At 50.3% G+C, this 25557-nt stretch overlaps 1 protein-coding gene across 4 annotated transcripts in view; it reads left to right on the forward strand.

Annotated features, from left to right (window-relative positions):
* The first annotated feature begins 283 nt into the window (after positions 1 to 283).
* The window catches only part of chd8 (chromodomain helicase DNA binding protein 8), a 33068-nt gene continuing 7794 nt past the window's right edge, over positions 284 to 25557 (forward strand). For 2 of the 4 annotated variants that reach the window (XM_035536067.1, XM_035536069.1), the window contains exons 1-26: positions 285 to 400; positions 1078 to 1306; positions 1432 to 2448; positions 4998 to 5276; positions 5454 to 5570; positions 5734 to 6197; positions 6380 to 6494; positions 6640 to 6843; positions 7240 to 7308; positions 7394 to 7449; positions 7550 to 7667; positions 7807 to 7890; positions 7981 to 8118; positions 8256 to 8377; positions 8498 to 8741; positions 9215 to 9391; positions 10275 to 10418; positions 10507 to 10605; positions 10743 to 10902; positions 11107 to 11317; positions 11626 to 11821; positions 12980 to 13150; positions 13280 to 13570; positions 14197 to 14417; positions 14497 to 14699; positions 25335 to 25491. In XM_035536067.1, the coding sequence (XP_035391960.1) occupies positions 1501 to 2448; positions 4998 to 5276; positions 5454 to 5570; positions 5734 to 6197; positions 6380 to 6494; positions 6640 to 6843; positions 7240 to 7308; positions 7394 to 7449; positions 7550 to 7667; positions 7807 to 7890; positions 7981 to 8118; positions 8256 to 8377; positions 8498 to 8741; positions 9215 to 9391; positions 10275 to 10418; positions 10507 to 10605; positions 10743 to 10902; positions 11107 to 11317; positions 11626 to 11821; positions 12980 to 13150; positions 13280 to 13570; positions 14197 to 14417; positions 14497 to 14699; positions 25335 to 25491 (4988 nt within the window). In that variant the 5' untranslated portion in view covers positions 285 to 400; positions 1078 to 1306; positions 1432 to 1500. Of the gene's footprint in view, positions 401 to 1077; positions 1307 to 1431; positions 2449 to 4997; positions 5277 to 5453; positions 5571 to 5733; positions 6198 to 6379; positions 6495 to 6639; positions 6844 to 7239; positions 7309 to 7393; positions 7450 to 7549; positions 7668 to 7806; positions 7891 to 7980; positions 8119 to 8255; positions 8378 to 8497; positions 8742 to 9214; positions 9392 to 10274; positions 10419 to 10506; positions 10606 to 10742; positions 10903 to 11106; positions 11318 to 11625; positions 11822 to 12979; positions 13151 to 13279; positions 13571 to 14196; positions 14418 to 14496; positions 14700 to 25334; positions 25492 to 25557 lie in introns of all 4 variants that reach the window. The other 2 variants (XM_035536070.1, XM_035536068.1) reach the window with 2 other exon arrangements.

Raw genomic sequence — 25557 nt, forward strand, 5'->3', positions numbered from 1 at the left:
CGTGTTAACACATCTGACAGCCCTTGCCGTACATTTCCAGGGAAAAGTGAACATCTTTGACAGCCCTTGCCGTAATTTGCAGGGAGAGCCCCGCTGTTACCGACTAGGCCGCATTCACTGCGCCGCCAACCAAACCCAGTCTTCGGCCGTCCTCCATTAACGCGTCCCGCCCAGCGAGTCTGCGAACGAAAATGATGAGCGTTCACCTCGACCAATGAGGCGGCGCGGTGTCGCCGGCCCCTCACGTCGCCGTCCAATCGGCTCGAGGCGGATGGGGACCAGGGGGGACGCGCCTTTGACGCGCGGCTTGGCAAGAAAGCTAGTTCCTGCTCGCCGCTGGTCGTTTCCTGTAATCGTGCGGTGTTGTGAGACGGAGAAAGCCATGTGTGTCGACGCAAAGGTGAATTTAGTACCCCGAAATCGCGACGCGGACAGTCGGGCGAGCGGGCGGCGACGTTTTAGCGGTTGTTTTGCACGGAAAAACGACGGCGCTCTGTGGAAACAGCTTCGCGGCCTTGTCGGTGTCTGTACGGACTCGGGCTTTGCTGTTTGTAGCACGTTGGTTTGGTCCGGTTTGTTGATGGGAGAGAGGGGGGGGGGGGGAAAGTAAACGATAGAGGATGATATTTTACATCCACGACTCAACCCAAAAGCCACGAGTAGTCTGCTACACTTTGTGCGTGCATGTATATGGGCAGTGCGTGTGGCCAGGAGAGCTAACATTTAACAGCTTTGGGCACATTGGACGTTTAGCCACGGTGTCGGGGAAGGAGTTTTAGCTCCTTGGCTCCTGCTAACTGGCTAGTTTTATTATTCTGAAGCACAGGTGATAAATAAAATGTGCGTTTTTAAGGGATTACTTTTTCCCTTCAAGTAAATTCCTCATCAGTGCCCTCTCATTGATTTGTCATTGATTTCATTGTGTCCATGTAGTCATGGGGCAAGTTAACCTGTCTGTGGGTTTGTCCCAGTTCATTTCTACTGTGTTCTGCCGCATGCCAGCTATTGTGAAGTAGGTTTAGTTTAAGTGCACCATGTGAAATGTTTACTTGCCTTTTGTTTTCCGCTTTCCAACAGAATCTCACGTGTTTTGTTTAGGGCATCAAGGGACTTAGTCTTTGCCCCAGAGAGTGAAGAAAGCAGTGGTTTCACGGAGTTGAGGACAGAGGGTGAGGTGGACAGGAGAACCCTCTACCTCACTCCTGGTCCTCACACTGTCCGTCAGGCATCTGCCTTCTGCCTACTCCTGCCTATGAGCCTGGGGAGTAAATGACTTCAGAACTTGACTCGCCACAGGGACTTGAATGTAAGTGCGTTGCAACATGTGGTGCTGAGTACATTTACATTCTTGATGCTGACTTTTAAACGGTCTTTTGCTTTCTCCTCTTTCTTTGTCACCTGCTCATGGGAATGTCCTCGACCGGCGGGCAGTTTGTGTGACTGCTGTCTGAGGCCTTTTCCTCCCCTGCATTCCTGATTTTTAACAAACTGTTTGACGAGATGGCGGATCCCATCATGGACCTATTTGATGACACACCACTGTTTAACCTGGATGCCCTCCCTGAAGATGCTTTCTCTCAGGGCTCTTCAGACCCTGTTGAGGAGGCACTGAAGTTGGCCCTGGGACAGGTGGATCCCCCGATGGATCCGGCCTCGGACCCCAGCATGGCTGTCCTCGCTGACCCTGTCCCAGCTGCCCTGTCGGTCCAGACCCCTATCGCGACACCCGTCCCTACCGTACCTCTTCAGACGCATCAAGCCTGTCCGGTCTCCCTCACCCAGGCCGTGTCTGCCCCAGCTCCGGTTACCATTCAGACAGTGCCTCACACCTCTGTTCCCATGGCCAGTAGCAGCAGTGGTTCCACCGCGGTCCTGCTCAGTTCCCCCTTGACGGTGCCTGTGTCGGGAGCTCAGGTCAGTTCGCAGCAGCATACGTCTACTCAGGCGGCAGGGCAGACTGCCCCAAAGATTGTGATCCTGAAGGGACCTCAGGGTCAGGCGCAGGTGCTACAGAGTGTTGCGGGCTCTGCAGGTTCCCCGGGGAAGCTCACCATTGCCAGAGTTCTGACGGGGACACCTATAAGGCCAGGAATGTCCATCGTCTCAGGGGGGACGGTATTAAATGCTACGCAGTCTGCGCCAGGCCAGGTGAAGATGGGGACCGGTGTCCAGAGGCTGGTGCAGACCCCCAACGGACCCGTCAAGCAGGTGCTGCTGACGTCGCTGCCCCAGACGCCATCGCAGGTCCAGATACCCGCGCAACTCGCGCAGACGCAGCTGCTGCAGACGCAGGCCCAGGCCCAGACGGCACAGACGCAGGTGCACGTGCAGACCCCGGCACAGGCCACGGTGCAGACACAAGCCCAAGTGCAGGTTGCCACCACAACTGGAGGAACAGCAGCAGCGGTCCGACCACAAGGTGTCACTCTGGCGACGGTACCACAGCAGGTCAGTCTGATAACGCACACCACAGCAGGTCAGCCTGATAACGCACACCACAGCAGGTCAGTCACCCTTGTCCATTAATTCTCTGTGCACCACTGTAGTGTGTCCTGTAGAACTTGGGTGTTTTAGTGGGGTTGGTGCAGGAGGGAGTTTGTATGTGACTGAACCGGGGATATGCAGTGTTGATTTCTCACACAGTTACTCTTCTGAAAATCTTCACAGGACTCCTGTGTCAGCCGTGACCCCTGCATGTCTGTCTGGAATTTAGCAACGATAATTTTTTTGCTCAATATGTGCCTTTTGCTTAGCTTAGGGGGACCAAGTTGATTTCATTTAATTCATTGCAACATGGAGTATAGAATGTTGACTGCACAGTCAGATCTGGTTTATTCTTGATTTCTTGGTCGTTGTTGACCTCGTTCATGGTTAACAATAGTAACAGTAGTAACTTCTTTTTTTTTTTTTTGTCCCATTCTATAATTCAGAAAGGTTGGCCTGTGCGTGCGTTCCGCGTATAAACAATATGATTGCAAGTATATCAGTTCAGAGATACCATTTGGCTGACCTTTGAACCGATGGTTGCAAAAGTATCTACAAAATATCTTAAAAAAATAAATAAATAAAACATTTGCCAAATGACTGGTGCACCCTTCTGCATGTTTGACCGGTCAGATTCCTGTCCACACTTGAGCAAGTAGAACGGGTCTGATTCACATAAGTCTAATAGCATTTTAGTTGTTCCTGCATTGTTTGCGACTTTTTCAGAAAGTAAACATTATGCGTAGGTTCTAAATGCATTTGATCATTCTCTAATGGAAAGTGACATTTGCGACATGTATGCATATGATTGCAAATTAGGTTGGCATAACTTGCAGGGTGGCTTGCTGAGCAATGTTGAGTTTGTGTACTGTGTGGTGATATGACCTCTGTAACCCACCAACATCAATGATAATACGGGGAGATTCGGGAACTGGAAACTCAGCTGCAGCAGGTGGTCATGATAGAACACGTTGCGTCAGCCTGGCCCATTATTAATTCATGCGGTTGCATTAAAAACTTTTAACGCAACGTGACGCAACGTTTCTTTTAATTCACGGTAAGGTTAGAAATAATAACGAGTGAATGTAAATCTCCCCATTTGCCTTCATGCACACCTGTCAGGCTGTTGGGGATTTTGAGACCAGAGCAGCTAATGTTGCAAGGCTTGTGCAGGCTTTGCAGGGCCTTTATGCTAGAATGTGCGGTACATGCAAGAGGCTTGCAGTGCTACCAGTGCATGAACAGTAGATAAGAAAGGTGTAGGCCACTTTACAATGGCTGCCGGGGCTTTTAACACTGACAGAAGTAGTAACACGATAATCTCATCATAATAGCGTTGTCCGATTATGCTAAATTAATAATATCGGATGTTCGATAAAAGAACAAAAATGCAAAATAAGACGGACGCACCAGACGGACTTGTTAAAGAGCGGTATTCATTTGCTGTAACTTTTCTGTTAAGTGTGCCTTTATTCTGTTTGTTTGTTTTAGGGCCTACTTTAGCAGCACGAATGCTCTGCACGTTTGTTCCCGTGGTATTTAAATCTAGTTCAGTGGGAAGTTCCTATTTCCTTCCCATCCCCCGGGCATCAGTACATTTAATTAACCAATGCCCGCGGGGCAGTTATTGTTAATATAAAGAAAAGGCGCAATGTGGACTCTAAATGCATTTTAGATTATGTGAATACATCATAAATCAGTGCCATGTTTTCAGATCTGCAGGAACATTTTTAAAAGATTGCAGTGTGGATAATATTCCTTGAGGGCATTATCACTCAGTAGGCTACATGGTCAACACGTTGTCAGCTATTACACAGCATGGTTCATTGGTGTTATTACCGGTGTACTACAACATGGTTAAGATAGCTTTGTGGTTAATTGTCAGTATTGATTAATTGTTTTTAAGGGTGTTTTTGACCATGAACAATGAGAAATACAAATAAGTTGAACAAATGGTGTTTGGCCAAGCCTTGGAACCTCCAGCAGTAATCCAGGTGGCTACTGCAGTTCACACCCTGTGTGTCATTCTGCGTGTTCAGTCTTCTGCCAGGGCACGGCAGATTGAACTGCAAGGTGTACGAGTCTAGAAACTAACACTATAAGCAAGTGTTGGTGAGACATGGAAAGCTTTGTTTGATCTATTTAAGGGTAATACCATTACTAATCATATCCTTTTCAGAAGATTAGTTGTTGGGCCGAATGGTTGCGAAAAACACATTTGCCATAGGAGAAGTGCTCTCGTCACAGTAGCGTCTTGATTATTTCAAGTAAAAGATGCAAGGCAATGACAAAGCTTGTGCGTTGCACTGCAGGCATGGCAAAGCGTGTAATGTGTTTTTCGTTTGAGTAATTATACCTTTTCTATTCATTTTAATTTGTAACTTGAATCAATTAAATCACAAATTGGTTGAACTAATTGGTCGCTCAAAATGTGGCACTGAAGGTTGAGCAGTTCAGTTTAGAGCACATAATCTATATGTTTTTGTTTCTCTCTGCATGTGTTTGTCCCCCAGGGCGAAGCTAAGCGAATCACCTTGGTGCTGCAGCAGCCTTCCGGCAGCCCTGCCCAGGCCGGCACAGTGGCGGTGGGGAGCACTCCGGCTGCAGGGGCCGGCCAGCAGGCCGGGCAGCAGCCCAGGCTGGTGTTGGGCTCTCTGCCAGGGAAGCTGGTCCTCCAGGGGGGCCAGCTGGCAGCACTCACCCAGGCCCGCACAGGTCAGACTGGGACGCAGCCAAAGGTGCTGACCATCCAGCTGCAGGTGCAGCAGCAGCCCAGCCAACAGGGAGCCAAGGTGGGGGCAAGGATTCGGCCCGGCCGGGCTAGGCCGCTCTGGTCTCGCTCCTACCTGTGCTGGTCGTATGCCGTGACCCGAACGCCTAATCGCATGCTAGTTACAGATGGAAGTAGAGAACCGTGGAGGCCTGGGGGAACCTGAGTAACACGCACCTGTTTTTTTGTTTTCTTGCAGTTTCAGCTTGTTTCTGGCACCCCTAACACTGGAGGTTCCCCGCAGGTAGTGCAGATCTCGCAGGGTCAGGGAGGGCAGAGGCTGGCTGTTCCTCTCAAACTTCTGCTGCAACCCCAGGTCTGACATTCACTCACACTACCATCTGCTATGCTTGTCATGTCATTTATGTAAGCTGACTTTAAAGTCGGCCTGTTGTCCTTCTTGGGGACACTGAAAATATCGCTCGAGTCACGCAAGAGGTTCATGTGTCTTTGTTTCCCTGCCACGCCTCTCCCCAAAGACGAGTACGTCTTCCGGAGGTGCCGTTTCTGTGGTCAAAGTCATCAATACCACCGCCGGCACGGCAACCACGTCGGGCAGCCCGGCGGCGGGAGTTCGTGTGGTCAAGGCCCAGGAGCCCGTGCGGAAGGTGGAGAGCCTGTGCAAGCAGGAGAAGGCCAACCGCATCGTCGCGGAGGCCATCGCCCGAGCCAAGGCCCGAGGTGAAAGGAACATCCCCCGGGTGCTCAACCAGGACGAGCTCCCCGCCGGCCAGACCTCCGCCGACGTGGAGGGTGCCGCCGCGCCCGCCGGGACCAAGAAAAAGGTCGGGGGAGGGAACAAGAAGAAGAGCCCTGCTTCTGGGGCAACGGGCGGGAAAGGCACAGTCGGGGGCGAGAAGAAGGTGAAGGCCAAGGCCCTGGGCTCGGCGGTGCCAGGCGGAGCAGCTGGAGGGAGTAAGGGTAAAGGCAAAGCCAAGCCCAAGTGAGAGCCTCTCTAACCTCTTTAAGAGTTCAGGCGCTTTGACTTCGCACCGCGAAAAATTAAGGGCCGCATATCGCGTATATGTCGCGTGTGGTGAAGTCGCTGAGCTTTATCTTCTAAATTTGACTGGGTTGCGTAAACCCTTTTGGTTTCTTTCTCTCTGGGTTTGTGTCTCTTTATAGCACGATTACTCCAGTGGGCGTTAAGAAACGGAAGAGAAACGCGTCTTCTGATCATTCGGACGGAGAGCTGAGCCCACCCGCTTCCCCCCGGACCCTGGAAGAGGATCTGTCTCGGGTAACGTAGCGCGTTACGCACGAGCGCTTTCTTTCGCAGAGGCCAAAATTGAGATTTCCTACTCCGATTTTGTTCTCTGTTCAGGAAAATTTCATTTGCAGGTACAAAATACTTTTGTGTGTGTGTGTGTGTGATCATCACCCAGATGAGACGTTCTAATCGGCAAGTGAAAAGAAAAAAGTACACTGAGGATTTGGACATTAAAATCACAGATGATGAAGAGGAGCAGGACGAAGACGTGGATGTCACTACCCCGGCCACCGTGATGACTGGAGGACACGTTCCTCCAGCTGGGGTCCTGCTTCCGGAGCTGGACGGGGACGGCCTTCCCAGCATGCAGTTCTTTGTGGTAGCATTGATTTAAAATGTCTTAGAGTGAGGCTGGACCTCACGCCAAATGGTCCATCATGTTTGGTTTTTGAGTCTCTGAAACAAACTAAAAAGAAATGAAAAAACTTTTTGATTCTCTGTTCTCTGTACCGTTTTCTTTCTGGTGGTTTCACTGAGGATTTGGTTCATAATCCCCACAACCCTGGATTGTGTGATGGTTATTTCATTTTTTTTCCCTGGATATACATTTCTAGAAATATGTAGGGTAAAAAAAATGGTTCTGTAATGTATTATTCGTTATGTAGTTATGTATTCTACGTGGAACACTACTTGTGTCTAGGCACATCTTTGAGAGGCATGTAACTATTTGGAAAGCAAGCTTATGCTTTGTAAATTCTCTTGTCGCATGATCCAGGAGAACCCGAGTGAGGAGGATGCTGCTATTGTGGATAAGGTTTTGGCCATGCGTCTGACCAGAAAGGAGGTTAGTTGGACTGTGTGTGCTGCCTAGTGATGAGAAAATCCCTCTCCTGCTATTAGAAATTTCATTCGTCTGTCTTCTGTCTCAGGTGTCTCCAGGCCAGTATGTCAATGTGGAGGAATTTTTTGTGAAATACAAAAACTAGTAAGGGTTTTCTCACTTATTCTGTGTTTTTGCTGTGTAAAAATCGTGCTTTGAGAGCGGTGTTTTAGATTAGAGCTGAACCTCTGCCTGTCACCCTCAGCTCTTACTTGCACTGCGAGTGGGCCACTTTGGAGCAACTCGAGAGGGATAAGAGAATTCACCAGAAGCTGAAGAGATTTAAGACGAAACAGGCTCAAATGAGGCACATCTTCCAAGAGGTAGTGTGTGTGTGTGTGTGTGTGTGGGGGGGGGGGGTGTTTTTGTGCAGATGTGGTTCTGTCTGTAGTTGTCTTCAGTCCTGATCCCACGTCTGCAATGCCTTGTACTGACTGCCTGCCTTGCCTTGTCTCGTCCAAGGACGAGGAGCCTTTCAATCCGGATTACGTGGAGGTGGACCGTATCCTGGACGAGTCCAACAGTGTGGACAAAGAAAACGGCGAGGTTAGGACCTGCCCCACCATCTCTTCTCCCACACCATTCCCCCCCGGGCCTGCGGGCTGACCATGTTCCTGTGTTCTCTGTGTGCGACAGCCCCTGATCTACTACCTGGTCAAGTGGTGCTCCCTCCCCTATGAGGACGCCACCTGGGAGCTGAAGGAGGACGTGGACGAGGCGAAGGTGGCAGAGTTTAAGAAGATCCAGAGCCGCCAGCCCAGGCTAAAGAGAACCGTATGTTCCTCGCGCCTCCCACTTGCTATTACATGCTTCTCTTTACAGTGGACGCAGTTAGCAGCTTTTAACGGCCGTCGCTAATCGCAGAGTGGCGGTCCAGCTCAGAATACTAACCAAACTGATATTCCTGTTAGCCTCGACCTCCCGCAAGCGCCTGGAAGAAGCTGGAGCAGTCTCGAGAGTACCGCAGCGGAAACACGCTGAGAGAGTACCAGCTCGAGGGCGTCAACTGGCTGCTCTTCAACTGGTACAACAGGTACGGCACCGCTACGGCCAGTGCTCTTCAGGTCCGTCGTGGGCGGAGTTTTAAATTGGCCTCGTGCGGAGAAGGACGTTCCAACTGGGCGGCTCCCGTTTCTCTTTCCCGCTTCCGTAGGCAGAACTGCATCCTGGCGGATGAGATGGGTCTGGGGAAGACCATCCAGTCGATAGCCCTGCTGTCTGAAGTCTTCACCGCGGGCGTCCAAGGACCGTTCCTCATCATCGCGCCCCTCTCTACCATCACTAACTGGGAGCGAGAGTTCACCACGTGGACCGAGATGAACGCCATCGTCTACCACGGCAGCCTGGCCAGCCGTCAGATGATCCAGCAGTACGAGATGTACTGCAAAGATGACAAGGTGTGTTTCAAAGATGATTACACGTGCCCCCGTAATATCGTTTATCGACATTTTGAAACACATGTCCACTAAAGACAAAAGGGAAATTAAAGCTAAAAAGTTAGTGACCTTTGACCTGCCTCACTGACAGTTAGCCGCCTGTAAATGAATTCTCTGCATTTCCACCCGGACATGTGGGGGTTTTCCACACAACCTCTATTCTGCGACCATTACCATCCTAAAATCAATTCTATTTTCATTATACAAGCTGTAGTTAGGGGAAGTTATTCATTACAATGGAACTAGTTTTTAACATTGGTCACACAAGAACATTGAATTAAAAACCAAAAACCATGTTAGTTATTGTCCTTGCTTGACCTGGGATGTGTGTCGTGTGCTCGTTCTATGACGTGCTGATAAATTAATCGTTCTCCGGTATGGAGTTTGCTTAGAAACCGTGTGTTCTCCCGATGTGCCATTTCCCCACTGTTCAGGACCACCTCATCCCTGGTGCGTACAAGTTTGACGCCCTCATCACGACCTTCGAGATGGTCCTGTCTGACTGCCCTGAGCTCAGAGAGATCTACTGGCGCTGTGTGATCATTGATGAAGCTCACCGCCTCAAGAACAGAAACTGTAAACTGCTCGACAGCCTTAAGATGCTGAATTTGGTGAGGGCAGAGTCATATTTACATACATATCCCTGGATATCTTTCACTACTTACTTGCTAGTGTTAACTAAATGAAAATTGGCAGTGGGACTCGGTCGAGTCTCCGAGCAAAAGTGCCTGTTTTAATAACATTATCATTGTTATTTATATATCCTTTGTCATGAGTCCACAGATTTTTTTATTTTTTTAATTGCACAGAAAAACTATCAAGGTTTAGGATAACATTGGGACTCTCCTTTTGAATATACTCAGTACCCATTATCAGTACTTTTGTTTACCATGGTTTAAAAGGGTGCTTCTAGCCATTCCAGTCTAACCATAGACTTCCATTTCACAAAAATGCATTGCTGAATCTGGGCACACTTAACTCATGCCAACTAATATGAAATCAATAGAAATCATATACTGTAGTGTAAAATCCTTCACCACTTTCAGCTGCCGGCTGTCTAATCAGATAATGGGACCTGAAGTGGACTATGTCCAGCACGTCTGACTTGGCTCATGTGCATTTTAAAAAGAAGTTCTTCTGAACCTTTGAGAAGCTGTGTTAAAAACACATGTGCATGGTAAACTGTTTCTGATATGATGAAGCCCTGATAACGGTCAGGATGAGCTCCCAACCTGAGTCTTAAGTGAGGTTAAATCAACATTTTTAAGTTGTCTACACTCATTGCTTCTGTAAACTGTGTGTTTGGCGACTGCACGGTATTTTACTTGTCTGAATAGTCAAATCGTTTAATACTGTCTGCCTGTCAATTCAATTTGTAGTTGATTTTTGAAAGCCTTCCCAGCAAAATCGTTCTTCTGACTACAGCACAAAGCCACCCGCCGTTTCTATAACTTGGTTAGATGTCAATCAGCATGTGTGCGTTGCGTCTCCCAGGAACACAAGGTGTTGCTGACGGGCACGCCGCTGCAGAACACGGTGGAGGAGCTCTTCAGCCTGCTGCACTTCCTGGAGCCGGCCCAGTTCCCTTCCGAAACGGAGTTCCTGCGCGATTTTGGGGACCTCAAAACGGAGGAGCAGGTATGTTCCTGCGTGAACCCCGCCCGCCCTGAGCGCGCTGTCCCAGGGAGCTTAAAGAGAGTGTCCTGCTCCCGCCGTTGTGTTTCAGGTTCAGAAACTGCAGGCCATCCTGAAACCCATGATGCTGCGCAGACTAAAGGAAGACGTGGAGAAGAACCTGGCTCCGAAGCAGGAGACCATCATCGAGGTACGCACGAGACTCTGGTGGTAGACCCTGACGTCCTGCCACTTTGCACTTTTATTTATGTCTATAGCGTTTAAGTTTATAGGTATTTTTGGCCCAATGTATTATTCGTGCGCTGTACTGACTCGTGCTTCCTTCAGGTGGAGCTCACCGATGTGCAGAAGAAGTACTACCGGGCCATCCTGGAGCGCAACTTCAGCTTTCTGAGCATGGGAGCCAATCAGAACAGCAACGTCCCCAACCTCCTCAACACCATGATGGAGCTTCGCAAATGCTGCAACCACCCTTATCTCATCACAGGTCCCCACCACCATCTCTCTGGCTGCCGTGGAGTTCCTCCACTCAGAGCATCCATGTCATCTGTGATGTTGTTTTTTGTTAGTTTTTTTTAAGCAGTAATTCTTAAGCATGACCATTTCCAAAGGGCTCGTATGCACAGTTGACTACCCCAGTATTCTTTTGCCGTGTGATCCCGACCTTCCGGCGTGCTTCCCCTCCGCACAGGCGCGGAAGAGAAGATTGTGATGGAGCTCCGGGAGGTGTACGACCCGTCGGCGCCGGACTTCCACCTGCAGGCTCTGGTGCGCTCGGCGGGAAAGCTGGTCCTGCTTGACAAGCTGCTGCCTCGCCTCAAGGCGGGCGGACACAAAGTGCTCATCTTCTCCCAGATGGTGCGCTGCCTCGACATACTGGAGGACTACCTCATCCACAAGAGGTGGGCGGTGGGGGGTCCGTCAAGGGCTCGTTCATGGGAAAACATTTAAAGCAAGTTTCAAATTACGTAAGAAACATTTATATTAATCAAAATGAAATTGTGCGGAAACCTTTTTCTAACGATGTAAAAAAATAACAATAATAATAATTTGCTGTACTGAAATCAAGATGTGTGCAAAAAAGGATCCCTCTTGGCGGAGTGGATTTCTCAGAGTAGCTTAAAGTCCCGGTGGTAGAAGGTTGGTATTGAAGCGTGCTAGGGCACGATGTTAACCGCCGGGTAACGTTTAAAGATTTTGTTTTTGTCAGATATCTCTACGAGCGCATTGACGGCCGGGTCAGGGGGAACCTTCGGCAGGCGGCCATCGACCGCTTCAGTAAGTCGGACTCGGACAGGTTCGTCTTCCTGCTCTGCACCCGGGCGGGAGGGTTGGGCATCAACCTGACCGCCGCCGACACCTGTGTCATATTCGACTCCGACTGGAACCCTCAGAACGACCTCCAGGTGAGAATCTGTCGCTCTCCACTGTTGGCGCTTTTGACCTTTTGTTCCGAGTCAGATCAGACCTGCTCCTGTTTGCTATTTCACTTCAGGACTTTGTATGTTTGAGGGGGCCATTTTCATATTGGTCCCTTATCCAGACATAGAGGCTCACGAACGAACTTGCAATGCATTTAATTTATATTTCACACTTTTAATAACATTGTGATTTCAAGGTGAGTAAAAAGGTCGCATACATTTTAAAAGCTTGATAAAAGCTCTAATTTTTCAGAAGGAAATTGGTCAAAAATGTAAAAAGGTTTTCTCGAATGGATGTAGAAAGCAAAAGTAAATAAAACCCGGAGAGAAGTTGATTACCAACTAAAAGCAAGAAATGCAGGCCTTTAAAACACAGCTGGGGACCATGTGAACTACTACAACCATGATGATCTGTTGTATGGAGCTTTATATGTGGTACCCCAGCACACTGGAGGGGGTGGGTGTGGAGTGAAAACACATTCATACGAGAGAAGGATCCACTGTGTGATACTAGTACTGCAAAAAGTAAGCTTTGTTTTGGAAGACCGTCCATTGGAGCATGGTATTAGGGACACAGAGGTTCTGTATGAATCCTTGTCTGTTAGCATCACGTTTACGTGGGGTGAACAGAGAAATGTTTCTAAAATAATGGAATGTATTAAATGATGGCATAGAACTCATTTTATTAATATTAAGTCCTTAAGATTTGTAATGGCGGATGAACATGAAATCGAGTGTCCATTTACACAAGCACCTGTATAATAGATCAGAGATTTTCTGGCGTGTTGCGGCATCTTTCCTCAAACTTATCAGCTTAGTCCGAATTACGAAATTGTCCTGTTTCAGAACTCGGGCATGAATTGCCTCAGGATGCGTCCTGGCCTGCCCTCGAACGCAAAACACTTGATGTTGGTGTTCAGTATCCCTCACACAGCTCAACACACTGTGCCTGTTGTTTGAGCATGGCGTTACCTGCTGTTTCTGGCAGGTCTTCTGTAAGGCCAACCTGTTTGTTGACTGCTATGCTATATGAAATTGTGACCAAGAAGGAGCTTAAATCCTTCGATTTTGCTCGTGCGGTGCGTTCCGCGGCTGAACGAGTGACGCCTTTAACTCGCGCCCCGTTGGTCTTTTGCCTTCCAGGCTCAAGCACGTTGCCATCGTATTGGCCAGTCAAAGGCAGTGAAAGTGTATCGTCTCATCACCAGAAATTCCTACGAACGGGAGATGTTGGACAAAGCCAGTCTGAAACTGGGACTGGACAGGGCCGTGCTTCAAAGCATGAGCGGAAACAAAGAAGGCAGTGTCAATGGGGTAAGACCCCTGGGAAGGGGGCCGAGAGCCGCACACATCCTGTCTTCTGTGTGCTCGGTGAAAGCATGTGTGGAAATGGTAACGTTACTGAGGACGAGCAGGCAAACACAATAAACGGTTTATCTCCAGATTCAGCAGTTCTCCAAGAAGGAAATCGAGGACCTGCTGCGGAAAGGAGCGTACGCCGCCATCATGGACGAGAACGATGAGGGTAGCCGCTTTTGTGAGGAGGACATCGACCAGATCCTTCAGAGGAGGGCCACCACCATCACCATCGAGAGCGAGGGCAAGGGCTCCACCTTCTCCAAGGCCAGCTTCGTGGCGTCGGAGAACAGGACAGACATCGCCCTGGATGACCCGGAGTTCTGGCAGAAGTGGGCCAAGAAAGCGGACATAGACTTGGACACCATCAACAGGAAGGTGGGCACGTCGTCGTCGTCTACATTTACAGTCTCAGTATGCCACCATGTATGCACGTCAACTGATGGAGTCTCTGAGAGTCTCTAAAAATGAAAAGGTACAAATTAATTGGCACCATCTGTAAAAGCAGGCTGGCAAGTTGCAAGGAATGCGTCCAAATTTTTTAAATACATGAAAGATCTAAAATATCAAATAGAACCTTGAACTAGCTGAACTCTGCAGTCCACCAGAGGGCAGTGTAGAGCCTGCGTTATCTATTTTCGTCAGGGATTCTTGTGTTTGGTGTCCTTTCATCTTAGAACATATCTGCGCCTTTAAAAAAAAAAAACGCAAATCTGAAGTGTGCGCCTCAGCCACGCTGCCTGCTATTGCTTCCTGTGGTATGGCGAGCCAGTCACTTTCCTCATGGCTGTTTTTGTGTGACGAGGTAGATTTATGCCATACTGGCCTGCCCGCGTGGGAGTGTTTCTGTTTAAAAATACAGCATGCATTTTTCTGGAACAGGTTTAGGTATGCCAGCTCTGTTTACTGTAATTACAGCGCAGGGGTTAATGTGTTGAAAACTGAGAGCAACACCAGAGGAAAAGTCTTATTTATTCCCGCCCCACTCTCCGCTGCGTGTCTAGAACACGCTTGTAATCGACACGCCGAGGGTGAGGAAGCAGACGCGCCAGTACTCGTCCCTGCGCGGCGAGAGCGGTGAACTCTCCGACCTGGACAGCGATGAGGAGTACCCGCCCCATAATTCTCGGCAGGCCCGAGCCTCGCGGCGCTCGGAGCGCCACGCCGGCGGGGGCTACGGACGCACCGACTGTTTCAGAGTGGAGAAACATCTGCTGGTCTACGGGTGAGCGGACCACATGCTCTTAATCCACATCTTTGCTTCTAAACTGTTAGTAGTGTATTCATAATATCCTTTTCTCCAGCTGGGGGCGCTGGAGGGACATTCTGGCGCACGCTCGGTGTAAACGTCGCCTCGGCGAGAAGGACGTGGAGACCATCTGCAGGGTCATCCTGGTCTTCTGCCTGCTGCATTACCGTGGCGACGAGAACATCAAGAGCTTCATATGGGAGCTCATCACTCCCCCGGAGAACGGGCAGGAGCCTCACACTCTTCTGAACCACTCTGGTAGGCGTGTGTGTGTGTGTGTGTGTGTGCTCATGCGTGCGTGCGTTCTGAACCATTCTCGTAGGGTGTGTGTGTTTTTTTTTATTCATTTTTCTGAACCACTCTGGTAGGCCTGTGAATGTGCATATGTTTTCTGAACCACTCTTAGAGGTGTGTGGGTCGGTGTGTGTTTTCTGAACCACTCTGCTAGAGGTGTGTGGGTGTGTGTTTTCTGAACCACTCTGCTAGAGGTGTGTGTGTGTGTGTGTTCCGAACCACTCTGTTAGAGGTGTGTGTGTGTGTTCCGAACCACTCTGTTAGAGGTGTGTGTGTGTGTGTTCCGAACCACTCTGTTAGAGGTGTGTGTGTGTGTTCCGAACCACTCTGTTAGAGGTGTGTGGGTGTGTGTTCCGAACCACTTTGTTAGAGGTGTGTGTGTGTGTGTGTGTGTGTGTTCGGAACCACTCTGTTAGAGGTGTGTGTGTGTGTGTGTGTTCCGAACCACTCTGTTAGAGGTGTGTGTGTGTGTGTGTTCCGAACCACTTTGTTAGAGGTGTGTGTGTGTGTGTGTGTGTGTGTGTGTGTTCGGAACCACTCTGTTAGAGGTGTGTGTGTGTGTGTGTGTGTTCCGAACCACTCTGTTAGAGGTGTGTGTGTGTGTGTGTTCCGAACCACTCTGTTAGAGGTGTGTGTGTGTGTGTGTGTGTGTGTTCCGAACCACTCTGTTAGAGGGGTGTGTGTGTTCCGAACCACTCTGTTAGAGGGGTGTGTGTGTTCCGAACCACTCTGTTAGAGGGGTGTGTGTGTTCCGAACCACTCTGTTAGAGGGGTGTGTGTGTTCCGAACCACTCTGTTAGAGGGGTGTGTGTGTGTTCCGAACCACTCTGTTAGAGGGGTGTGTGTGTGTGCCGAACCACTCTGTTAGAGGGGTGTGTGTGTGTTCCGAACCACTCTGTTAGAGGGGTGTGTGTGTGTTCCGAACCACTCTGTTAGAGGGGTGTGTGTGTGTTCCGAACCACTCTGTTAGAAGGGTGTGTGTGTGTTCCGAACCACTCTGTTAGAGGGGTGTGTGTGTGTTCCGAACCACTCTGTTAGAGGGGTGTGTGTGTGTTCCGAACCACTCTGTTAGAGGGGTGTGTGTGTGTTCCGAACCACTCTGTTAGAGGGGTGTGTGTGTGTTCCGAACCACTCTGTTAGAGGGGTGTGTGTGTGTTCCGAACCACTCTGTTAGAGGGGTGTGTGTGTGTTCCGAACCACTCTGTTAGAGGGGTGTGTGTGTGTTCCGAACCACTCTGTTAGAGGGGTGTGTGTGTGTTCCGAACCACTCTGTTAGAGGGGTGTGTGTGTGTTCCGAACCACTCTGTTAGAGGGGTGTGTGTGTGTTCCGAACCACTCTGTTAGAGGGGTGTGTGTGTGTTCCGAACCACTCTGTTAGAGGGGTGTGTGTGTGTGTTCCGAACCACTCTGTTAGAGGGGTGTGTGTGTGTTCCGAACCACTCTGTTAGAGGGGTGTGTGTGTGTTCCGAACCATTCTGTTAGAGGGGTGTGTGTGTGTTCCGAACCACTCTGTTAGAGGGGTGTGTGTGTGTTCCGAACCACTCTGTTAGAGGGGTGTGTGTGTGTTCCGAACCACTCTGTTAGAGGGGTGTGTGTGTGTTCCGAACCACTCTGTTAGAGGGGTGTGTGTGTGTTCCGAACCACTCTGTTAGAGGGGTGTGTGTGTGTTCCGAACCACTCTGTTAGAGGTGTGGGTGTGTGTTCCGAACCACTCTGTTAGAGGTGTGGGTGTGTGTGTTCCGAACCACTCTGTTAGAGGTGTGTGTTCCGAACCACTCTGTTAGAGGTGTGTGTGTGTGTGTTCCGAACCACTCTGTTAGAGGTGTGGGTGTGTGTGTTCCGAACCACTCTGTTAGAGGTGCGTGGGTGTGTGTGTTCCGAACCACTCTGTTAGAGGTGCGTGGGTGTGTGTGTTCCGAACCACTCTGTTAGAGGTGTGTGCGTGTGTGTTCCGAACCACTCTGTTAGAGGTGCGTGCGTGTGTGTTCCGAACCACTCTGTTAGAGGTGCGTGCGTGTGTGTTCCGAACCACTCTGTTAGAGGTGCGTGCGTGTGTGTTCCGAACCACTCTGTTAGAGGTGCGTGCGTGTGTGTTCCGAACCACTCTGTTAGAGGTGCGTGCGTGTGTGTTCCGAACCACTCTGTTAGAGGTGCGTGCGTGTGTGTTCCGAACCACTCTGTTAGAGGTGTGTGTGTGTGTGTGTTCCGAACCACTCTGTTAGAGGTGTGTGCGTGTGTGTTCCGAACCACTCTGTTAGAGGTGCGTGCGTGTGTGTTCCGAACCACTCTGTTAGAGGTGCGTGCGTGTGTGTTCCGAACCACTCTGTTAGAGGTGCGTGCGTGTGTGTGTGTTCCGAACCACTCTGTTAGAGGGGTGTGTGTGTTCCGAACCACTCTGTTAGAGGGGTGGGTGTGTGTGTTCCGAACCACTCTGTTAGAGGTGCGTGCGTGTGTGTTCCGAACCACTCTGTTAGAGGTGCGTGCGTGTGTGTTCCGAACCACTCTGTTAGAGGGGTGTGTGTGTGTGTTCCGAACCACTCTGTTAGAGGGGTGTGTGTGTGTGTTCCGAACCACTCTGTTAGAGGGGTGTGTGTGTGTGTTCCGAACCACTCTGTTAGAGGGGTGTGTGTGTGTGTTCCGAACCACTCTGTTAGAGGGGTGTGTGTGTGTGTTCCGAACCACTCTGTTAGAGGGGTGTGTGTGTGTGTTCCGAACCACTCTGTTAGAGGGGTGTGTGTGTGTGTTCCGAACCACTCTGTTAGAGGGGTGTGTGTGTGTGTTCCGAACCACTCTGTTAGAGGGGTGTGTGTGTGTGTTCCGAACCACTCTGTTAGAGGGGTGTGTGTGTGTGTTCCGAACCACTCTGTTAGAGGGGTGTGTGTGTGTGTTCCGAACCACTCTGTTAGAGGGGTGTGTGTGTGTGTTCCGAACCACTCTGTTAGAGGTGCGTGCGTGTGTGTGTTCCGAACCACTCTGTTAGAGGTGCGTGCGTGTGTGTGTGTTCCGAACCACTCTGTTAGAGGTGCGTGCGTGTGTGTGTGTTCCGAACCACTCTGTTAGAGGTGCGTGCGTGTGTGTGTGTTCCGAACCACTCTGTTAGAGGTGCGTGCGTGTTCCGAACCACTCTGTTAGAGGTGCGTGCGTGTTCCGAACCACTCTGTTAGAGGTGTGTGTGTGTGTGTTCCGAACCACTCTGTTAGAGGTGTGTGTGTGTGTGTTCCGAACCACTCTGTTAGAGGTGTGTGTGTGTGTTCCGAACCACTCTGTTAGAGGGGTGTGTGTGTGTTCCGAACCACTCTGTTAGAGGGGTGTGTGTGTGTGTGTGTTCCGAACCACTCTGTTAGAGGGGTGTGTGTGTGTGTTCCGAACCACTCTGTTAGAGGGGTGTGTGTGTGTGTTCCGAACCACTCTGTTAGAGGGGTGTGTGTGTGTGTTCCGAACCACTCTGTTAGAGGGGTGTGTGTGTGTTCCGAACCACTCTGTTAGAGGTGTGTGTGTGTGTGTTCCGAACCACTCTGTTAGAGGTGTGTGTGTGTGTGTGTTCCGAACCACTCTGTTAGAGGTGTGTGTGTGTGTGTGTTCCGAACCACTCTGTTAGAGGTGTGTGTGTGTGTGTGTTCCGAACCACTCTGTTAGAGGTGTGTGTGTGTGTGTGTTCCGAACCACTCTGTTAGAGGTGTGTGTGTGTGTTCCGAACCACTCTGTTAGAGGTGTGTGTGTGTGTGTTCCGAACCACTCTGTTAGAGGTGTGTGTGTGTGTGTTCCGAACCACTCTGTTAGAGGTGTGTGTGTGTGTGTTCCGAACCACTCTGTTAGAGGTGTGTGTGTGTGTGTGTTCCGAACCACTCTGTTAGAGGTGTGTGTGTGTGTGTGTTCCGAACCACTCTGTTAGAGGTGTGTGTGTGTGTGTTCCGAACCACTCTGTTAGAGGTGTGTGTGTGTGTGTTCCGAACCACTCTGTTAGAGGTGTGTGTGTGTGTGTTCCGAACCACTCTGTTAGAGGTGTGTGTGTGTGTGTTCCGAACCACTCTGTTAGAGGTGTGTGTGTGTGTGTTCCGAACCACTCTGTTAGAGGTGTGTGTGTGTGTGTTCCGAACCACTCTGTTAGAGGTGTGTGTGTGTGTGTTCCGAACCACTCTGTTAGAGGTGTGTGTGTGTGTGTTCCGAACCACTCTGTTAGAGGTGTGTGTGTGTGTGTTCCGAACCACTCTGTTAGAGGTGTGTGTGTGTGTGTTCCGAACCACTCTGTTAGAGGTGTGTGTGTGTGTGTTCCGAACCACTCTGTTAGAGGTGTGTGTGTGTGTGTTCCGAACCACTCTGTTAGAGGTGTGTGTGTGTGTGTTCCGAACCACTCTGTTAGAGGTGTGTGTGTGTGTGTTCCGAACCACTCTGTTAGAGGTGTGTGTGTGTGTGTTCCGAACCACTCTGTTAGAGGTGTGTGTGTGTGTGTTCCGAACCACTCTGTTAGAGGTGTGTGTGTGTGTGTTCCGAACCACTCTGTTAGAGGTGTGTGTGTGTGTGTTCCGAACCACTCTGTTAGAGGTGTGTGTGTGTGTGTGTTCCGAACCACTCTGTTAGAGGTGTGTGTGTGTGTGTTCCGAACCACTCTGTTAGAGGTGTGTGTGTGTGTGTTCCGAACCACTCTGTTAGAGGTGTGTGTGTGTGTGTTCCGAACCACTCTGTTAGAGGTGTGTGTGTGTGTGTTCCGAACCACTCTGTTAGAGGTGTGTGTGTGTGTGTTCCGAACCACTCTGTTAGAGGTGTGTGTGTGTGTTCCGAACCACTCTGTTAGAGGTGTGTGTGTGTGTGTTCCGAACCACTCTGTTAGAGGTGTGTGTGTGTGTGTTCCGAACCACTCCGTTAGAGGTGCGTGTGTGTGTGTTCCGAACCACTCTGTTAGAGGTGTGTGTGTGTGTTCCGAACCACTCCGTTAGAGGTGCGTGTGTGTGTGTTCCGAACCACTCCGTTAGAGGTGCGTGTGTGTGTGTGTGTTCTGAACCACTCCGTTAGAGCTGTGCGTGTGTGTGTTCTGAACCACTCCGTTAGAGCTGCGCGTGTGTGTGTGTTCTGAACCACTCCGTTAGAGCTGCGCGTGTGTGTGTGTTCTGAACCACTCCGTTAGAGCTGCGTGTGTGTGTGTTCTGAACCACTCCGTTAGAGCTGCGCGTGTGTGTGTGTTCTGAACCACTCCGTTAGAGCTGCGTGTGTTTGTGTTCTGAACCACTCCGTTAGAGCTGCGTGTGTGTGTGTGTTCTGAACCACTCCGTTAGAGCTGCGTGCGTGTGTGTGTGTTCTGAACCACTCCGTTAGAGCTGCGTGTGTGTGTGTGTGTTCTGAACCACTCCGTTAGAGCTGCGTGTGTGTATGTGTTCTGAACCACTCCGTTAGAGCTGCGTGTGTGTGTGTGTGTGTTCTGAACCACTCCGTTAGAGGTGCGTGTGTGTGTGTGTTCTGAACCACTCCGTTAGAGGTGCGTGTGTGTGTGCGTGTTCTGAACCACTCCGTTAGAGGTGCGTTTGTGTGTGCGTGTTCTGAACCACTCCGTTAGAGCTGCGTGTGTGTGTGCGTGTTCTGAACCACTCTGTTAGAGGTGGGTGGGTGTTCTGAACCACTCTGTTAGAGGTGGGTGGGTGTTCTGAACCACTCTGTTAGAGGTGGGTGGGTGTTCTGAACCACTCTGTTAGAGGTGGGTGGGTGTTCTGAACCACTCTGTGTGTGTTCTGAACCACTCTGTTAGAGGTGGGTGGGTGTTCTGAACCACTCTGTTAGAGGTGTGTGTGTGTGTGTTCCGAACCACTCTGTTAGAGGTGTGTGTGTGTGTGTTCCGAACCACTCTGTTAGAGGTGTGTGTGTGTGTGTTCCGAACCACTCTGTTAGAGGTGTGTGTGTGTGTGTTCCGAACCACTCTGTTAGAGGTGTGTGTGTGTGTGTTCCGAACCACTCTGTTAGAGGTGTGTGTGTGTGTGTTCCGAACCACTCTGTTAGAGGTGTGTGTGTGTGTGTTCCGAACCACTCTGTTAGAGGTGTGTGTGTGTGTGTTCCGAACCACTCTGTTAGAGGTGTGTGTGTGTGTGTTCCGAACCACTCTGTTAGAGGTGTGTGTGTGTGTGTTCCGAACCACTCTGTTAGAGGTGTGTGTGTGTGTGTTCCGAACCACTCTGTTAGAGGTGTGTGTGTGTGTGTTCCGAACCACTCTGTTAGAGGTGTGTGTGTGTGTGTTCCGAACCACTCTGTTAGAGGTGTGTGTGTGTGTGTTCCGAACCACTCTGTTAGAGGTGTGTGTGTGTGTGTTCCGAACCACTCTGTTAGAGGTGTGTGTGTGTGTGTTCCGAACCACTCTGTTAGAGGTGTGTGTGTGTGTGTTCCGAACCACTCTGTTAGAGGTGTGTGTGTGTGTGTTCCGAACCACTCTGTTAGAGGTGTGTGTGTGTGTGTTCCGAACCACTCTGTTAGAGGTGTGTGTGTGTGTTCCGAACCACTCTGTTAGAGGTGTGTGTGTGTGTTCCGAACCACTCTGTTAGAGGTGTGTGTGTGTGTTCCGAACCACTCTGTTAGAGGTGTGTGTGTGTGTGTTCCGAACCACTCTGTTAGAGGTGTGTGTGTGTGTGTTCCGAACCACTCCGTTAGAGGTGCGTGTGTGTGTGTTCCGAACCACTCTGTTAGAAGTGTGTGTGTGTGTTCCGAACCACTCCGTTAGAGGTGCGTGTGTGTGTGTTCCGAACCACTCCGTTAGAGGTGCGTGTGTGTGTGTGTGTTCTGAACCACTCCGTTAGAGCTGTGCGTGTGTGTGTTCTGAACCACTCCGTTAGAGCTGCGCGTGTGTGTGTGTTCTGAACCACTCCGTTAGAGCTGCGCGTGTGTGTGTGTTCTGAACCACTCCGTTAGAGCTGCGTGTGTGTGTGTTCTGAACCACTCCGTTAGAGCTGCGCGTGTGTGTGTGTTCTGAACCACTCCGTTAGAGCTGCGTGTGTTTGTGTTCTGAACCACTCCGTTAGAGCTGCGTGTGTGTGTGTGTGTTCTGAACCACTCCGTTAGAGCTGCGTGTGTGTATGTGTTCTGAACCACTCCGTTAGAGCTGCGTGTGTGTGTGTGTGTGTTCTGAACCACTCCGTTAGAGGTGCGTGTGTGTGTGTGTGTTCTGAACCACTCCGTTAGAGGTGCGTGTGTGTGTGTGTTCTGAACCACTCCGTTAGAGGTGCGTGTGTGTGTGCGTGTTCTGAACCACTCCGTTAGAGGTGCGTTTGTGTGTGCGTGTTCTGAACCACTCCGTTAGAGCTGCGTGTGTGTGTGCGTGTTCTGAACCACTCTGTTAGAGGTGGGTGGGTGTTCTGAACCACTCTGTTAGAGGTGGGTGGGTGTTCTGAACCACTCTGTTAGAGGTGGGTGGGTGTTCTGAACCACTCTGTTAGAGGTGGGTGGGTGTTCTGAACCACTCTGTGTGTGTTCTGAACCACTCTGTTAGAGGTGGGTGGGTGTTCTGAACCACTCTGTTAGAGGTGGGTGTGTGTGTGTGGGTGTTCTGAACCACTCTGTTAGAGGTGGGTGGGTGTTCTGAACCACTCCGTTAGAGGTGGGTGGGTGTTCTGAACCACTCTGTGTGTGTTCTGAACCACTCTGTGTGTGTTCTGAACCACTCTGTTAGAGGTGGGTGGGTGTTCTGAACCACTCTGTTAGAGGTGGGTGGGTGTTCTGAACCACTCTGTTAGAGGTGTGTGTGTGTGTTCCGAACCACTCTGTTAGAGGTGGGTGGGTGTTCCGAACCACTCTGTTAGAGGTGTGTGTGGGTGGGTGTTCCGAACCACTCTGTTAGAGGTGTGTGTGTGTGTGTTCCGAAGCACTCTGTTAGAGGTGTGTGTGTGTGTTCCGAAGCACTCTGTTAGAGGTGTGTGTGTGTGTGTGTGTTCCGAACCACTCTGTTAGGTGTGCGTGTGTTCCGAACCACTCTGTTAGAGCTGCGTGTGTGTGTTCCGAACCACTCTGTTAGAGCTGCGTGTGTGTGTGTGTTCTGAACCACTCTGTTAGAGGTGCGTGTATGTGTGTGTGTTCTGAACCACTCTGTTAGAGGTGCGTGTGTGTGTGTGTGTGTGTTCTGAACCACTCTGTTAGAGGTGTGTGTGTGTGTGTATGTGTGTGTGTGTGTGTGTGTGTGTTCTGAACCACTCCGTTAGAGCTGTGTGTGTGTGTGTGTGTGTGTTCTGAACCACTCCGTTAGAGCTGCGCGTGTGTGTGTGTTCTGAACCACTCCGTTAGAGCTGCGCGTGTGTGTGTGTTCTGAACCACTCCGTTAGAGCTGCGCGTGTGTGTGTGTTCTGAACCACTCCGTTAGAGCTGCGCGTGTGTGTGTTCTGAACCACTCCGTTAGAGCTGCGTGTGTGTGTGTGTTCTGAACCACTCCGTTAGAGCTGCGTGTGTGTGTTCTGAACCACTCCGTTAGAGCTGCGTGTGTGTGTTCTGAACCACTCCGTTAGAGCTGCGTGTGTGTGTTCTGAACCACTCCGTTAGAGCTGCGTGTGTGTGTTCTGAACCACTCCGTTAGAGGTGCGTGTGTGTGTTCTGAACCACTCCGTTAGAGGTGCGTGTGTGTGTGTGTGTGTTCTGAACCACTCCGTTAGAGGTGTGTGTGTGTGTGTGTGTTCTGAACCACTCCGTTAGAGGTGCGTTTGTGTGTGTGTGTTCTGAACCACTCCGTTAGAGGTGGGTGTGTGTGTGCGTGTTCTGAACCACTCTGTTAGAGGTGGGTGGGTGTTCTGAACCACTCTGTTAGAGGTGGGTGGGTGTTCTGAACCACTCCGTTAGAGGTGGGTGGGTGTGTGTGGGTGTTCTGAACCACTCCGTTAGAGGTGGGTGGGTGTGTGCGTGTTCTGAACCACTCCGTTAGAGGTGGGTGGGTGTTCTGAACCACTCTGTTAGAGGTGTGTGTGTGTGTGTTCCGAACCACTCTGTTAGAGGTGTGTGTGTGTTCCGAACCACTCTGTTAGAGGTGTGTGTGTGTGTGTGTGTGTGTGTGTGTGTGTTCCGAACCACTCTGTTAGAGGTGTGTGTGTGTGTTCCGAACCACTCTGTTAGAGGTGTGTGTGTGTGTGTGTGTGTTCCGAACCACTCTGTTAGAGGTGTGTGTGTTCCGAACCACTCTGTTAGGTGTGTGGGTGTGTGTGTTCCGAACCACTCTGTTAGAGGTGTGTGTGTGTGTGTGTGTGTGTTCCGAACCACTCTGTTAGAGGTGTGTGTGTGTGTGTGTGTGTGTGTGTGTGTGTTCCGAACCACTCTGTTAGAGGTGTGTGTGTGTGTTCCGAACCACTCTGTTAGAGGTGTGTGTGTGTGTGTGTGTGTGTGTTCCGAACCACTCTGTTAGAGGTGTGTGTGTGTGTGTTCCGAACCACTCTGTTAGAGGTGTGTGTGTGTGTGTGTTCCGAACCACTCTGTTAGAGGTGTGTGTGTGTGTGTGTGTTCCGAACCACTCTGTTAGAGGTGTGTGTGTGTGTGTGTGTGTGTGTGTTCCGAACCACTCTGTTAGAGGTGTGTGGGTGTGTGTGTTCCGAACCACTCTGTTAGAGGTGTGTGCGTGTTCTGAACCACTCTGTTAGAGGTGGATGGGTGTGTGTGTGTGTGTGTTCTGAACCACTCTGTTAGAGGTGGGTGGGTGTTCTGAACCACTCTGTTAGAGGTGGGTGGGTGTTCTGAACCACTCTGTTAGAGGTGGGTGGGTGTTCTGAACCACTCTGTTAGAGGTGGGTGGGTGTTCTGAACCACTCTGTTAGAGGTGGGTGGGTGTTCTGAACCACTCTGTTAGAGGTGGGTGGGTGTGTGTGGGTGTTCTGAACCACTCCGTTAGAGCTGCGTGTGTGTGTGCGTGTTCTGAACCACTCTGTTAGAGGTGGGTGGGTGTTCTGAACCACTCTGTTAGAGGTGGGTGGGTGTTCTGAACCACTCTGTTAGAGGTGGGTGGGTGTTCTGAACCACTCTGTTAGAGGTGGGTGTGGGTGGGTGTTCTGAACCACTCTGTTAGATGTTAACCCCTCCTGTGCTCACTGGTTGCATTGTAGTGCAGTTAGTTTAGAGGTTCACTCTGACTCAAGTCTGGACAAGATGGCGTGTTGGATGTTTCTGCTCGTGTTTGGTAAGGAGTATATCTGGAACTCTAAGATTAGACATCCAGGGCAGGTCTTCTGTGCTCTGGTTTTCCTACAGGTGACTGATTGGAAATCATTAGATCATCATAGTTTTAAATTATTCGAGGGCAGCATAACCTGAACATGGTCGACAATAGTTTGAATGTTTGACAGCTTGATTATTTTTAGAGTTTTCTTAGCGCTGTGCAGTGTTGAGCAGTAAACCCACCCAAGCATAGCCTGAAGACTGCAGAGGGTTATTCAGTTTTTTTATTAGGAAAAAAAACAAACAAACAAATGATTAATTTAAAATCGCCCCCTGAGGTTTCTTGCCTGAGCATTCCAAAGTAATTGGGCCAGGGCCGTCCCTTGGATTGGGTAGCAGTTTGTAGTTTGCGTGCGCGTGCGTGTGTGTGTGCGAGCGCGAGCGTGCGAGAGGTTTTTGTATTTGTATGTAGATCTTTGTATGGGTTTTGTGTTCTATTCCCAGGTCTGTCCATTCCGGTGCCTCGTGGGAGAAAGGGCAAGCGAGTGAAGGCTCAGAGCTCGTTCGACGTGCAGAAGGCCGAGTGGATCCGCAAGTACAACCCGGACACGCTCCTGCTGGACGACAGCTACCGCAAGCACCTCAAACACCAGTGCAACAAGTACATGTCCCACGAACACCAGTGTAACACCTGCATGTCCCACAAACATCAGTGTATAAAGTGCAT

Source organism: Electrophorus electricus, chromosome 18, assembly GCF_013358815.1.
Source record: "Electrophorus electricus isolate fEleEle1 chromosome 18, fEleEle1.pri, whole genome shotgun sequence".
Taxonomy (NCBI): Eukaryota; Metazoa; Chordata; class Actinopteri; order Gymnotiformes; family Gymnotidae; genus Electrophorus; species Electrophorus electricus.